At 44.5% G+C, this 14,801-nt stretch overlaps 1 protein-coding gene across 2 annotated transcripts in view; it reads right to left on the bottom strand.

The window, feature by feature from the left end:
- Positions 1-14,801, bottom strand: part of EIF2AK3 (eukaryotic translation initiation factor 2 alpha kinase 3) — a 56,262-nt gene that overhangs the window by 20,675 nt on the left and 20,786 nt on the right. For both annotated transcript variants that reach the window (XM_053260479.1, XM_053260480.1), the window contains exons 5-11: positions 14,151-14,385; positions 13,870-14,032; positions 9,801-9,938; positions 7,536-7,658; positions 6,304-6,524; positions 4,997-5,100; positions 4,263-4,385 (exon numbers count right to left, since the gene is read on the bottom strand). In XM_053260479.1, coding sequence (XP_053116454.1) covers positions 4,263-4,385; positions 4,997-5,100; positions 6,304-6,524; positions 7,536-7,658; positions 9,801-9,938; positions 13,870-14,032; positions 14,151-14,385 — 1,107 coding nt within the window. The remainder of the gene's footprint in view (positions 1-4,262; positions 4,386-4,996; positions 5,101-6,303; positions 6,525-7,535; positions 7,659-9,800; positions 9,939-13,869; positions 14,033-14,150; positions 14,386-14,801) is intronic.

Raw genomic sequence — 14,801 nt, 5'->3', positions numbered from 1 at the left:
ACGGTCTACCACGAGGTGAACGATTTCTGTGAACCACGGGCGGCAAGGCCAATATGGGGCCACTAGAATCACCTGTGCTCGCAGCAAGTGAATGCGGCGTAGAAGTCTGTTGAGGAGTGGAACCGGCGGAAAGGCGTATAGCAGTTCCCGGGGCCATGGGGCTGACATGGCATCCACCCCTTCTGCCTGCTGGCATGAAAAGCAGGAGAAGTAATGAGGCAGTTGGGCATTGAGGGGAGACTCCAAGAGGTCCACTGACGGATGACCCAGGGTTCTGGTGAGGAGATGGAAGGCCTGAGAGTTGAGTTTCCATTCTGCTGTGTGCAACTCTTGGAGACTCAGCCAGTCTGCTTGAGAACTGAGGGACCAACCAACATGGTGAACTATGATGGAGGACAGGTGCGTTTCCGCCCAATGCATTAACAGTCTCGATTCCTGGTGGAGGGAGTGGGATTGGGCCCCTCCCTGGTGATTTACATGCGCTTTTGCTGTCATGTTGATCATGCGTATCAGGACATCTTTGCGTTGGACATGTTCTTTGAAGGCCAGAAGTGCTAAACAAATGGCCCTCAGTTCCAGCCAGTTCATGCTGTGGCACCTTTCCTGTGGAGTCCAGGTGCCCTGTGCTGAGTGCAAAAGACAATGTGCCCCCCAGCTGTAGAGGCTGGCATCTGTCGTGACGATTATCCTGGGGGGATCCGGGAAAGGTCTGCCCTGACTCAGATGGGAAGGCTCTATCCGCCAACACAGGGATTCCTTGACTGAAGGAGGTAGAGTGACCTTCGTGGAACGTTTCTGTGTGATCTCCAACTGGTGTGGTAGTAGGAACCATTGCAGAGGATGGAGATGGAAGCATGCCCAGGGGATGGCTTCCAAAGTCGACACCATGAGACCCAGTAGCTGGGCTAGGGTCATGACCGATATCCTCCTGAGAGATAGTACAGATTGGGTTAAGACCATTATCCTGCCCTTTCTTTCCTCGAGGAGGAAGAGTCTGTCTTGTAAGGTGTCTATGACCACCCCTAGGTGTTGCAGTTGCCTGGAGGGGGTCAGGTGGCTCTTGGTGGTGTTTATTAGGAAGCCGTGAGAAGACAGTGTGACAAGGGTGGTGTTGACGTCCTGTGTTGCAGACTCTCTGGACTGTGTGAAGAGAGCGTCAAGGAAAGCAAAGAGCCTGACCTTTTGGAGTCTGAGGTGGGCCACCAGGGAAACCATTACTTTGGTAAAGATCTTAGGGGCCGATGAGAGACTAAATGCCAATGCTGTGTACTGGTAATGGCATCCCTGATAGGAGAAGCGGAGAAGGCAGCGAGAATGCACTTGAATTGGTATATGGAGAAGGGTGAATTGGTATATGGTGAATTGGTATATGGAGATATGCCTCTGTGAGGTTGATTGATGCTAGAAGGTCTCCATGATGCAGGGTTTCCGCTATGGAGCAGAGTGTTTCCATATGGAATTTTCTGCGTCTGACCCACTTGTTGAGGTACTTGAGATCTAAGATGGATCTGAAGGAACCACCTTTTTTGGGCACGGTAAACAAGATAGAGTAGATGCCTCATCAGAGTTGATGAGGGGGAACCAGTTCTATAACTGAACTGGAAAGAAGGTGGTTGATTGCTTGTTGCAGTGCCATGTGCTTCAGGTGGAATTTGGAGCGGGGTGTGGGTAGGAATCTGTCCCTGGGACTGGAGATCAGCTCTATCGTGCAACTGTGGAGGATTGTGTCTAGGACCCATGTATTGGAAATGGAGGCCTCCCAGGAGTGGAAGAAGTGAGACAGGCAGCCTCCCATGCCCGCCGGGTCAGGAGGTTTCGATTGTTGTCCAAATTGTTGCTTTGCAACAGTAGCCCTGGGGTTAAAGCGAGGCCTGTTCCAGTTTGTGCGCTGTGGTCTGGTGTCTCTGGGATGAAAGGAGGGCCAAAAGGGCTGGTTGAATCTTCTATTAGGTCGTTTGTTCTCCTTACAAGTAGACGAAGGGAGCGCTTTTTTCCTATCCTTCGTTTCTACTAAAATATCTTGCAAGGCTTCATCCCTGAAAAGTTCGTTAGCTGTAAAAGCGACTAGGACAGGTTGGAGTGGGACACTGTGTCGACCTGCCAATGTTTAATCCATAAGGTGCATCTGACTACCACGTTGTTTGCCATGGCGTGTGCCCCAAAATGTACTGAGTCCAGTACAGACTCATAGTATCCGCTATGAATGCTTGGGCCTTTTGAATTTTTAATAGAATCTGTCTCTGTCTGGGTGGATCAGGTGGTGGCGATTGAAGGAGTTCGTCTAGAGTAGTGATACCCTAGAAAGCATAGAAGTTGCGATGGAGGCCCGGATGGACAATGAAATGCATTCGTTGTTTTTCTTGAGTTGGAATTCAAGTTTTTCAGTGCGGTCCTTGAGCATGGATTCGCTGTCTCGGGGCAGTATGGCACCAGACACGAGAGTGGCCACGTGAGTGTCGACAGGAGGTGTCTGAAATAAAGTTGCTGCTGTAGGGGGACAAAGACATAGTGTTTGTTAGCCAGTGTAGTAATCTTTTTCTGTATGGAAGGGGTCTGCTATTCTTGTCTTAGTACTTCTGCAAAGGTTTCTGGTAGTGTAAACAACAGATCCGGGGAAGACGTGGTGGGTAGGACCAAGGATTCCCTGGAAGGAGCAGCATTACCCTGTAAGCCCTCAATATTCAGGCCTAGGATCTGTAAGGCTTTCACAAACAAGTTAGAAAAATCTTCAGATGGGAAAAGCATGCGGGAATGTGGGGGAGGGCTCTACCTGTTGGCCATCCAACCATTCTCCCTCTTCTCAAGTTCTGGGTCTGGTTCCATGGGGTTCTGCCCTAATCCCATGGGACCATCTGGGATAGTTGATGGCCCCTCTGGTTGCAGGGGTTCCGTAGGCCTGCCTGGGTGAAGGTCAGGGTAGTCATAGTCAGAAATCCGTGATGAATGCTCAGAAGAGGATTGCCCGTGTTTCCGATTTGACCCCTTATATTTCTTTCCCTTGGCTTTACGGGAGTGTTTGTGCTTATGGCTTCTTTTCCTCCTTTTAGGGGAGGGTTCGGAGGATGCCGCAGAGGAGTTGGGGTCCTGTGAGGAAGAGGAGGTGGACTGACCCCTGCGCTTGCTGTGCTTTTTATGCGGGCGATGCTTCTCAAGCATCTGGCTCAATAAGGAGAACCAAACATGCCAGGGCTCAGGTACTTCCGCAGTGGGAGGTGGGGGTGGGATGGTGGGGCCCATGGGAAGCTGGGGACGCACTGGTCCACTAGGGGCTGCTGGCCAAAGGGTTCTGGACTCACCAGCTCTGGCTGAAGAGGGCTGGCAGGGACTGTCGGGACTTCTGCTTGTGCACTCTGCAGTTGTGTGGGTGTTTGAAGGAGTGAGACTGCATTCGGAGCTCCTCCGCCCACGCCCTCCTCAATGGGTCGGGGGGAAGGTGTTTTTCCCTGGTCTGAAGATTCTGGAGACCCCACAGGGTTCACCGGCAGAAAGGAGCCCATGGCTATCTTGCCCGACCCTTCTAGGGTTGGTTTCGTTAGGTGTGGCGGCATCCTTACCCAGAGAATCGGGGGTTTTGGTCAGGAGCGGCAAAGGCTGCGAAGTCGTGGGAGCGCTGAAGATGGCTTCCTCTAAGACCATGAGGTCAGGGCTGACAGGCCCGTTGGGCGGGGGGTGGTCAAGCAGTTGCACTTCTGAGCACGTTGGAATGCAGTGAGGTAGGCCCCCTGGGGTCCCAGCAATGGGTTGTGGCCTCTGCTTCCCCCCGTCGCACTCAATGAGGACGCAGTGGTCCATGGCGGGGCGTTTTGGGTGGTGAGCACCATCACGTGGTGGTGATGGGGCTTACCGGGCTGAAAAGAGTCTGTCGACTTCTTCCCTTTGGGCATGAGCACGTGGAGTATGCCCGATCTCTTAGGCTCCAACGGCAGGGGAGGAGGAAGAGAGGGGAAGAGAGAGTGGGGGGGAAGCAGAGGAGGGTTTTTTGTTTTTTTTAAAGAGGTGCAGAAAGTCAAGGTATGGCAGGGAAATGGTTAGAATGGTTAGAAGGTGGAGGTGAAGAAAAAGAAAAGAGTAGAAGTAGAATGGAGAAGCAAGGCAGCATCGTCTGCTCCGGAGCTCTGCAGGACAAACTAAACTGGGAGAGGCTCTCCTCCCGGGCCTCTTAAAGGCTCTTTGACTAATTTAAATATGTCTCTGGAGAATGCTGGGGAGGATAACCCACGTGAGATGTCCTCACCCAGCAGCTGAGAAAGGTATTTACTTACCTGTTTGGTAGGCGAATTCTTTTGATAGCATAGTTACAGTCATCTACTTTATTTCTGGCTTCAAACACAACTCCAAATCCTCCACGACCTAGACACTGAATTGGCTCAAAATCTGTTAGGTATCTGCGAGTGAAAAATATATAACCAAATTCTAATTATTTGTTTATCTAAAGTATCATTTTAAAAATTGCTCATTCATGCACATGGTACTGTTTCAACACGTTTAATATAAATTTGCTTTTAAGACATTTTATCTTAATGTAACATCTTTGGGTAATTAAGGCATTTTGCACCTAAGAAACCCCTTCTGATGAAAGCTATATAAAAAAACATATTAATAATGCACTATTTATTAGAAGTACATTTTAAAATTCCTCCTACCCCACTTTATCTCCTTCACCTTTCAATAAGACTCACATATTCTAGAACCACATTCCAGAGAGCCATCTGAGGCACACAGAGGCACCCCCCGCCCACCTATTTTCTCCCCACTGCAGCTCCTCATGCTCTATGAGAGGCTCCTTTTGAAGCTCCAATGAGTTTGGGGGATGCCTTGTTGGGTTTTACAGGGAGCTGCTTTTGGAAAGAGGGAGACTCTGCACTATTTCTAAGTCCCCCTCCAAGTCTAAACTTTGCACATTATTATATTTAATGATAACTACAGCTCATTCACTCTAGTTCTCAGTGGCTAGTGCATTGCATGCATTTTGTCAAAACCCAAAGATTGCTTTTACCTTGACACATATCCAGAGTCAGTCCAGCTGTTATCTTTAGCCTGTCCAACAGCAGGTTCATATTTGCTGTCTGTCTGACACTGGGTTTCAGACTCCTTCCGCTGCTGATAGATAAGAACAGATAATTCAAAATTATGCAAGGTAGAAGCCAGTTAACACTGGCCTGTGTAGAACAGAGCCATCATCAAAGAGTTGCTGAAGTCTAAGGGCTCATCCTGACCAGTGAATATGTTTTCCAACTGCATTTTGAACTCTTTGTGATAACCCACAAGTCCCCAACTGAAAATTAATAGGGCTATATGTAGTCTACATGAAAAGGTGGCAGGAGAGAAGGAAAAGCACATGACCTTAAAAAAGCTAAAATTAAAAACACAAATACATGACATGGCAAGACATTGCTTCAGGTGAAAAAGGCAGACTTACTGCCTTACTTTGTTCACCTCTTTCTAATGCTAGATGAGTTTGCCAACCATGGGATTTCTCAGCCTTGAAAACATTAAAATAATTAAGAGGAATTTTAAGGAGTTGCTACATGGAATCATCATGCAGGAAGGGGGCTGTCACACCATTCCTGCTTCAAGCAATATCCAATCTGTAATCATGATTCCACATGGTAAGCACAATTTGCATTCAGAATCTCATTTCCCCAAATTATGGCTTATTAATTAAAATACACTAGATACTAGCCACTGTATAATAGTTTGTTCTAATCCTGCCTGCAGGTTTGCAAAAATAAATAAATAAATAAATAAGACCACCACAAAACAGTGAGAAAAGAGGACGCTAAAATATATATACTGCATCTAGAGTTGGAAAAATATGATGCTTCCTGCACTACTGTGACTGCTGCATGGAATGACACTTCAAAGAGGAAATGGTTGCCCTGCACAATACAAGAACGGGTTATGCACATTGCTTGTATCAAAAGTGACTGCTCAGGCAGGCCTCTGTTGCAATCTATTCTTCCTTAGTAATCATCAATCTGTTTCTGTGATAACCCATGATTAACATGAAACCAGTGCAAGATCATACTGGCTTCATAAAAAACAGGTTGTTCACCTGTAACCAAAGGAACTGAGGAAAAAAGGCTAGCCCGTCCAAACTGAGGAAATGTACCATGTGCAAGGGGTGGGGCTAAGCGCTTCAAGGAGCTAGTCAATTCAGCCCAAATGGTCCTGCACAGGTGCAGAACCCATTCTTATGACTGCAAAGGATCACGTTCCAGATCTCTATGTTTCAATGAGCTGTAGCCATTATCATAATCCAAAAGGTCTCAAAAGAAATACTGTACACATAGCGACACTTACTCGACTTTGAGCATGGGGATGGAAAAGTCTGCGCACAATAAAAGTTGTGGCCACAATGCAGAGTAAGATGGTGCTAATGATTTCTTTCCACCAGTGCAAAAGCAGAACAGGATCCTTTTTGCGGATATTCTTGTAGTTCATGTTATCAGAAAACCTGACAGTGATCTGAGTGCTTCGTTTGTTTCTCTCTCGCGTATAGTAGGGTAAATAATAACCATTATCTATATTTTAAAAAAAGAATGAATGTTATAAGACTGTGTTCTTTTTTTAAGTCTACTAATTTTTCCATTCAGAAATCTATTCTTTTAAAGCTGCTGAATAATGAAAAACCTGGGCAGCAATCAAAGACATTGAGGCTGTTCTCACGAGCAGCCAAGCCTGGGCTTGGCTGCCTGTGGGAATCAGGCTCCCGGTGACAAGCCAGCTAAGAGGCCAGGCTCTTAAACGAGCTCTGTTTAATTGGCTATGTGTCAGTGCTGGCTGCTTTCAGCCGGCACGGAAACACTGACAGGCGCCTGCCCATCGCTGGGGGGATCCCCACAATGTACCACACACTTGCATGGTGCATTGTGAGATTTCCGGGGCCAGGACGTGTCCCGGCCCCGGCACTGCCTGTGGCGGACCATCTGGGTAGGCATTCCCTGCACCCAGACAGTCCTCGGACATCATCTTCTGAGAAGGCGGGCTTTCACTGCTTTTCCTACTGTCTGCCAGCTAGCCCTCTCACACGATTGTGAGAAAGAGATCACTGTCCAGGATCTGGGATCCAAAGAACTCATCCGGCTTGGTCATAGTGAGGGCTTTTTGACATGTTCTTTTAATGAACAGACCTCAAGAGCGCCCCAAAACAGATTTTGAAAACCTTCTGTCCTCTGCTGAGTAAAGAGCCACCTTTTAAAAGTGGTGATTCTCTATGTTTGTCAGGGGGAGAGCAACTGGCCCTATCCATCCCCAGCACAACATCCCTCCAATGGCTGTTTCTGGGGTTTATCTCATGTTTCTTTTTTAGATTGTGAGCCCTTTGAGGACAAGGAGCCATTTATATCTATGTAAACTGCTTTGGGAACTTTTGTTGAAAAGTGGTATATAAATGTTTGTCGTATTTGTATTCTTCCTTCCAATAGTGATTTTGCCATGGGGCCTTCGCACTGTTTTTAGATTAAACAGGAAGTCCCCTTGACTCTAAAAACCTATTAAAGCAATGGTTAAACAAAAGCACAGTTAACACACACCATAGGGATACTGAAGGACTGAAAGGGCACCATTACTGTACTCTTCATGAGAAAATTTGTCATTGCTGAGGCATTTGTCAAATTCATCAGATCCCACGAGCACAGGAGTTCTGGAAGGAGAGTCTACAAAAAGAAAGCAAAATTACTCGGTTTGAGAATGTAAGAACTATTCATTTATACAGTTCAGGATGGGGGTGGGGGGAGAATCTCATCTCTGGCCCTTTCCAAGATGACCACAGAAACAGAAGAAGTGTCACTTGTGTCTGGTTCTTTGTAAGATAAAAGCTGTAACAAAAGAACCTGCGGGGGCGGCAGAGGGAGGTTGGAAGAAGAATGGGCACCAAGAACCTAACTAGCATTCTTATGCCAACCAATCAAAACTGTGATATTGTTCACAGTTGTTCCAGGCAACACCCTCCCCACTCCTGTTTCCTCTTCAATATAATAAAATTCACAACTCTCCTTCACACATTACATTTTTATGGCTACAATCCAAAACATTTTACATGTACACATAAATGTTTTGTCAATAATCCTTCAATAGTTGTTCTCTCCTGGTTTCTAGAATTTGTTGCCACCTTCTAGAAATCTATATTTGTAATTCTCTAAGGCAGGGTTTCTTAACCTTGGGCCCCCAGATGTTGTTGGACTACAGTTCCCATCATCCTCAGCCACAAAGGCCATGTCTGGGGATGATGGGAGTTGTAGTCCAACAACATCTGGGCCCCCCCCCCCCCCAAGGTTAAGAAACCCTGCCTTAGAGAAGGCATATCTGTGGCTAATCCCGGGTGTGGCAGCTCTCATTAGAGTTTGCTACCTTGCGAGAGTTTACTACCAAGGCCATTGGCAAAGGCAGGCAAAGGACAGGCCTGGGCTTGTCAACAGCCTGAGGGGAAGAGCGGCTATGGCGGTGGCGGCAGTGAGGAAGGGCCCAGTTAACCGCTGCTGCTGCTGCTCCTATGGGGAGGAGTGGGGCTTGGGTGAGGGTGGGGAGGTCTCTGGGGATAAGGGGCTGTAGCTTGGCCAATAGGTGCCAGCAATGCTGCAGCCATGACCAAGAGGGGTGAGGGTGATGGAAGCAACCAGACTGAGGAGGAGGAGCAAGAGTGCGGCTCAGGTGAGGGTAGAGAGATCAGGTGAGGGGGGCTGTGGCAGGGGGTGAGGGGAGCAATCAAGTACTAGCGTGCAGATGCTCTGCACGGGTTAAGCTAGTTAAAAATATTGTTCAAAACCTGCAAAAGATGTTATCAATAACAAAATTAAACATTAAAATTCTCACTGGTATTGAGCTAAGATGCATCTGATATTAAGAAAGTAAGTTATTACTGCATTACAAGAACTCAATACTATTTTGTCTCCAGCTGTTAGTAGCAGGCAAACCATTTATTCTCTTGTTCTCTGTTTTTTGAAAATCTCATGAAATATCCATAAGCCATTAAAACAAAGTAAAAAGGAAACACAAAGTGCACAAGAGTATCAATATGTTTACACAACTTTCTAGTCAAACAGCAGCAATTAGATTTTCCATCTAGCGATGTGAGGCTGAACATTTTCCGTTATATTTTCCCCATGGAAAATTTTATATTTATAAAAAGTGTAGTGTTTCATAAAACTAACATAATAGATTGATACAAAACCAGATGTGCAAATTTAGAGCTGTAACTGACTTTTTCAGATAACTAAACCTAAGAAACATCTAGTGTATAGCTCTTAAGGTGTACTGAAATTAGTATAGAGATAGTTTATGGTGCCTTTCTCTTTTTGGGTGTGTGTGTGTGTGTGTGTGTGTGTGTGTGTGTGTGTGTGTGTGTGTGTGTTGTTATACATCCTTATTTTAGGATGCACAAGGGATGTACATCCTAGTGAAATGTTTTATCTTAAAATATTTACTATTCCAGTATTCCAATAAAAAGAATTTCCAAGGAATTTAACATGCAATCCTAAATATACCTACTAGGGAATAAGCCCTAATGGACAGGGTGGGACCTGCTTCCAAGTAAACACACACAGGACTATGCTTTAAATTCAGAGACATTTGGCTGTTGGGCAAAAAACTGTAGTATTCCTATATACGAAAGTCACAAAGCAGATATATTTTAGTTTTATTGTGTAAATAAAAATAAGCATACTAGATCATAACCCAATAGATGTAAAATACTGGAAAAAATTTACAGTTAAAATGTTTCTAGAAAACCCACATCACTGTTAGGTTGTGTCAGTTTCCAGTTTGAAAAGGCAACATTAATGACAAGAACAGTCACTTACGAATCAAGGGTTTCCACTTGATCATGGGCAAAGGGATAACTGCATTATCATTTCTAGACTCCAAAGCCTTAGGGTTGGTTGGAAACTTATCAGAAATTCTAACTGATGACTGAAGGTATAGCTGGCCTCTGTACATTCCTGCATAATAAACAAAAGATAATATTTGTCTTATTATTTATTTACTTCTTGCTTCTAAGTGTCAGAGTTTTTTCAGGGAGTTCAAGTATCCCCAAAAGATAAAATCATCTTATTCTACACCTCAAGAATAGAAGAAAGAGATATTAAGCAAATATATCAGAGACTGTTAAGTAATTCAAAAGATGAATTGGCTACATGGTGAGATGGCATTAATAGATCTACCTAGTCAGAAATCTGAAAGACCACAAACTATGGTATTAAACTACTTAAAAAATTTGTCTGCTCTAGCAAATATTTAACACTCCTGCTATACATACATTTTTTCACAACAGAAATTTTAGAAGCACAAGAACCAAAATGTTTGGAAACTCCAGATCAAAATGTTTAACACACTATTGTTATTTCATCACTTCTCCTAAACTACCTCACCTCTGTATTTAATTAGCTTCTAAAACCTTTGGACATTAATTGTGTAGTTTCAGTATTCTACATAGGATATTAATATTAAAAAAACAGCAGCAGCAAACAATAATAGTAACCTAGGTCACCTTTAAAAGTAATCAACAAAAATGCCAGCAGTAGGTCTTGGTAAAGTCCCAATTACTAAAATTAAAAAATAAATAAATAGAGAGAGCTTTTGTTGGAGATCGTTTGCAAGTCAACCTACTGATCTACATGATCTCTTACTTCTAGTTACAGCACTGTTCACAGCATTCCTCTTAAACTTCTTTGTAGGATCCTTCTTTTAAAAAATAGCAATTATGTCAGGAATCTGTCGATATTATAAAGCTCCTCACTCAAAGATGCATACATTAGATGCATTTACATTAGTAAATTATTATTACATATAGGCACTCAACACTTCACTAGGAAGAGTAGCTCAATACACATATAGCTCAACTATACTGACTTGCAGATCACTTTAGGATCAGCGTCTAAACATAGGATGCATTTTGCTTAGGCTAGGTGGGGTTAAGTTGTGGCTGGGGAGGATGAGAGTTGTAGTTCAACAACAGCTGGAGAACCAAAGTTGCCTACCCTGGGCTAGACTTGCCACGAATGTTCGTTTGCTTTGCAGGCAAGGATAACAACCTGAATATAGCAGTTTGTGCCATTGGACTCTGGAGGTGAGGTTTATTTCCAATTTCCTATCTTCATCAGGAAGAGTCCTATCCAGTTGGAAATAACTGACGTCCACATGCATAAGTGAACACTAAAAAGCCTAGAACTTCCCAACTAACTGCTCAAACGGATAAAAAAAGCAACATTTTAACAAGGTAGAAGACTTCACTCCCAGCATCTGATCAGGCTCAATTCAATCAAGAAGAAATCTCCCCATACTTTCTGTGTGGGGGTTAGCATACCAAACCACAATGGATGTCCTCTTTACCTCTGAAAAGAAAACACTCACAATAAGCCCAATAATTTTATTCAAATAAGGAGGACATCCTTGATTAAGTCCAGTTTGTACGTGGGAGTCTCATGGTGTAGGGCAAGGAAAGGCCTCCTGTGACACAAGTACATGAGTGGCTTCAAGTAGGGGTGTGCACTGAACCAGTTTGTGCTGTTCGGTCCAAATTCGGATGGGATCATGGTCTGCGAACCAGTTTGGATGAACTAGACCAGTCCATCCGACTGAATCAGCTCGCCGGTTTGAGTGCCTGTAAAGAGGAATCCGGTGAAGATTGCCCTTTGCTTCCAAAGGTTATAAAAGGCACCAGGGGAGCGAAGAGAGGAAGGCACCTTCAAAACTGAAAGAGATTGAGCTTACCAGCAGGCCTGTATAGCACTTCCCTGCCCCCTAGCGGCGGCAGGCAAATGGCCTCTGGGCATGTGTGGAGGCCATTTGCATACTACTGCTGCTGAGAGGATGGGGGGGGGTACCGCACAAGTCTGCCGGTAAGCGGCTTCTCTTTCTGTTTTAAAGGTGCCTCTGTCCTGCCACCTTGTATTACCTTTGGAAGCAAAGGGGAATCCTCACCCGATTCCCCTTTACAGGTGCTCAAACTGGCAAGCCAGTCTGTGGATGAACCAGATTCAGTCCAGTTTGATCATGGAATGGACCAGTGTTCTCTCTCATTTTTTTCATCAGTGTGCGGAATTAGTTTTGTTCTGGGTGGCAGTATCAAGACAGTGCATGTGCGCATGCATTCAGAGTGGGACCTTCCTAAAATTAACTGAGTGAACTTCAAAAAATGTGAGAGTATGTGCACAGCTTAGAGGTAGGGGTAGAAAAGGACTGGACCCCTTTTGCCAGAGCCAGTCCGCGACTGAACCAGTCGAACCAGCCCAGTTCTCTGTGGACCCGTTCGGCACACCCCTAGCTCTGGGCAATCATGCCCTTTCCTCCCTGTTGTACTGTTGGAGAGACCTGTGCTCTATTCTAAACTTGGAGGGAAGTGATCAGGGCAAGCAAATGCACTCTCTTCTCAGGTTGCTCCTGGTGAAAGTGGTGGGAGGCCTGCACAGCCCACCATAGCTAGAAGCAGAATGCTGGATGCAGGAAATCCATTTAAATGACTAGGAAAGGGGCAAAAGAGGAGGATGTAGCTAGATCATAGGCTCCTGTACTCTGCAACCTTATTCCTACTCCCAGTGCTTGCTAGTGACAAACCACCACACAGTATTTGAGAAAGCCTGGAAGCTGCATGAGGTACATGACCTCCATGTTAGCATCAAAATGTGTTTTTGCATTGCTCCCCAGACCTGAGGAGCCTTCTGTCCTTGAGTGGTTTGTGTTCCTAGTGAGGGACTCTGCTCTGCTGTACTCCCTTGATGTTTTGACTGTGGGAACGTGCATGCACTTCCTCTCTTCAAGAGGTGCAGGTAACTCCAGATAAGCAAGATGTTGATCTGATCTGTGGCCTCTCAGGCATTCCACTACTGCACCTGACAAAGCCAGCTTTGCCCCTAGGGTCAATCCTTTTGATTGGCTCACCAGGCAGAAAAGCTCTGTCTTTCCCCTTTCCCCCATCAATTGTCTACCCAGGAAGGGAAGAATGGGGGGTGGGGGAGAAGGCGGGAGAAAAGGGAAAAAAGCTATTAAGTCTGCCAAAAGATGGATAGAGCTTTAAAAAAACTTGTGCTTTCCTATCAGTGGAGACACAAAGCTGAAAGTAAGCCTTGCCTCCAGAGTCCACTGGGAGGAACCAGCCTATCCATGATATTCTCTTTCTCTGAAGAGAACTGTCAGTGAATTTGCAGCTGCATGGCTCCGAACTGAACAACTTCATGACTCATGAACTATTGGTGCTGTTTAATCATTAGTTAAGAGTTTGTAATAAGAATCCGAAAATAAAAATAAGCACTGTTACAGAGGTACAGTTGTTGCATGCTATTGGCAACAAGAGCAAATACATTCTGATAAACAATCAGCAAGTTACCATCTGTAAAAGTTCAGCTGTTATGTATTTCAGGAATACATAAACATATACCAGTGAAAGATTTTAAACAAACACACACACAAACACTTCTGAAATGGGATACAGTATGACTCCACAACTTGGGATTTCCTCTAGGGTAGTAAAAACTCATATCTATTTGGATACTTAATTAAAATCAAGTTAACCATAAATGTGATAGAACTAATCATGCTTGACAGCTTCAAGCTGGGCAAAGAAGCAGAGGCTGAAACCTCACCTGCTGCCCCAAACATACTCACTAGAAATGAAATTCCACTAAACTCAGTGGAACTTATTTTTTAGTAGATATACATAGCATTGGACTCAAAATGCATTTTTCATAATGATGCACAAATGTTTTGACTAACACCAAACATAACACTGCACAATAAAACACAAATAGAAACCACTCATTAGATTTGTACCAATATTTTGATGCTGAAACAATGAACTTGAAAACACAACAATCCATAATCTGTCTACTAGGTTTGGACAAAAATATTATGTCAGTGTTGAAAGAGGCACTGCACCTAAATAGACACTGGATTCTGTAGCTCCTCGGGCAGCTTCCACAAGATCTTCTTCCTCTTCTAAGATCTCATTATTAGAGGTGTAACTTGTATCATCAAAGAGGCTGATTGGAATGACCTTGCCATCTTTCACTAGCCATGCAGAAGCAACTGGAGTGCAAAACTGCAGAAAAAGTGGTCACAATAAATTGTCACAATAAACTCTAGTACAAAATGCAAGACATTTCTGGCAATGTTGAAATATTTCTAGCGAGTATGAACATGTTTTCCATCTTCAGTACCTGGTATTCCCATTCCAGATGTCCTCCTTGCTTATTAAATGCCATAACCTTCCAGTCGGCTACTGAGACTTTTATCACTGTATCCTTCATTACAGCCTCCTGCTCCTCCACATCCGAAATGATTCTAGAATCTTCTTTGTTTAGGTTTGATTTTAAATTGCCTTCAATAAATCCCACTCTTGTTTCAATGTCTGGAACATAGCGTAGTTCAAAGTGACCAACGCTAAAATTCCACCTTTAGCAATACAGGGGAAAAAATACAGAAGTCTATGAATCCAAATAAATTGCATTTTGTTACAATTTGTAATAGAAGCCGAGTCATGACATTTGTGAAGTAATGTTTACTTCAACAGAGCCTGCCTTTGGCTGCTTTACAGGGGCAATAATCAGAATTAGCCTTAAGCCACTTCACAAAATCCAGATGGACAGTTTCACCTCCAGAAAAGGGAGAGAAGAAATCGAGTCAGGACAATTCACCACATCTTGTTGCCCTCGAAAAAACCAGAGGTCAAGCTGGCCATGAGCAGCGGCTCCACTTCCCGAGCAACACACACAGCTGAGACAAATATCCTGCTGCTCACCAAAGATCTCCCCTGCACCATGAAGAAACTGAAAGTGCTGCTCGTTAACTCTACTTAAGAGAGATGGAAG

The sequence above is a fragment of the Hemicordylus capensis genome, chromosome 6, assembly GCF_027244095.1.
Source record: "Hemicordylus capensis ecotype Gifberg chromosome 6, rHemCap1.1.pri, whole genome shotgun sequence".
Lineage (NCBI taxonomy): Eukaryota > Metazoa > Chordata > Lepidosauria > Squamata > Cordylidae > Hemicordylus > Hemicordylus capensis.
This window is presented reverse-complemented; position numbering and strand designations above follow the sequence as displayed.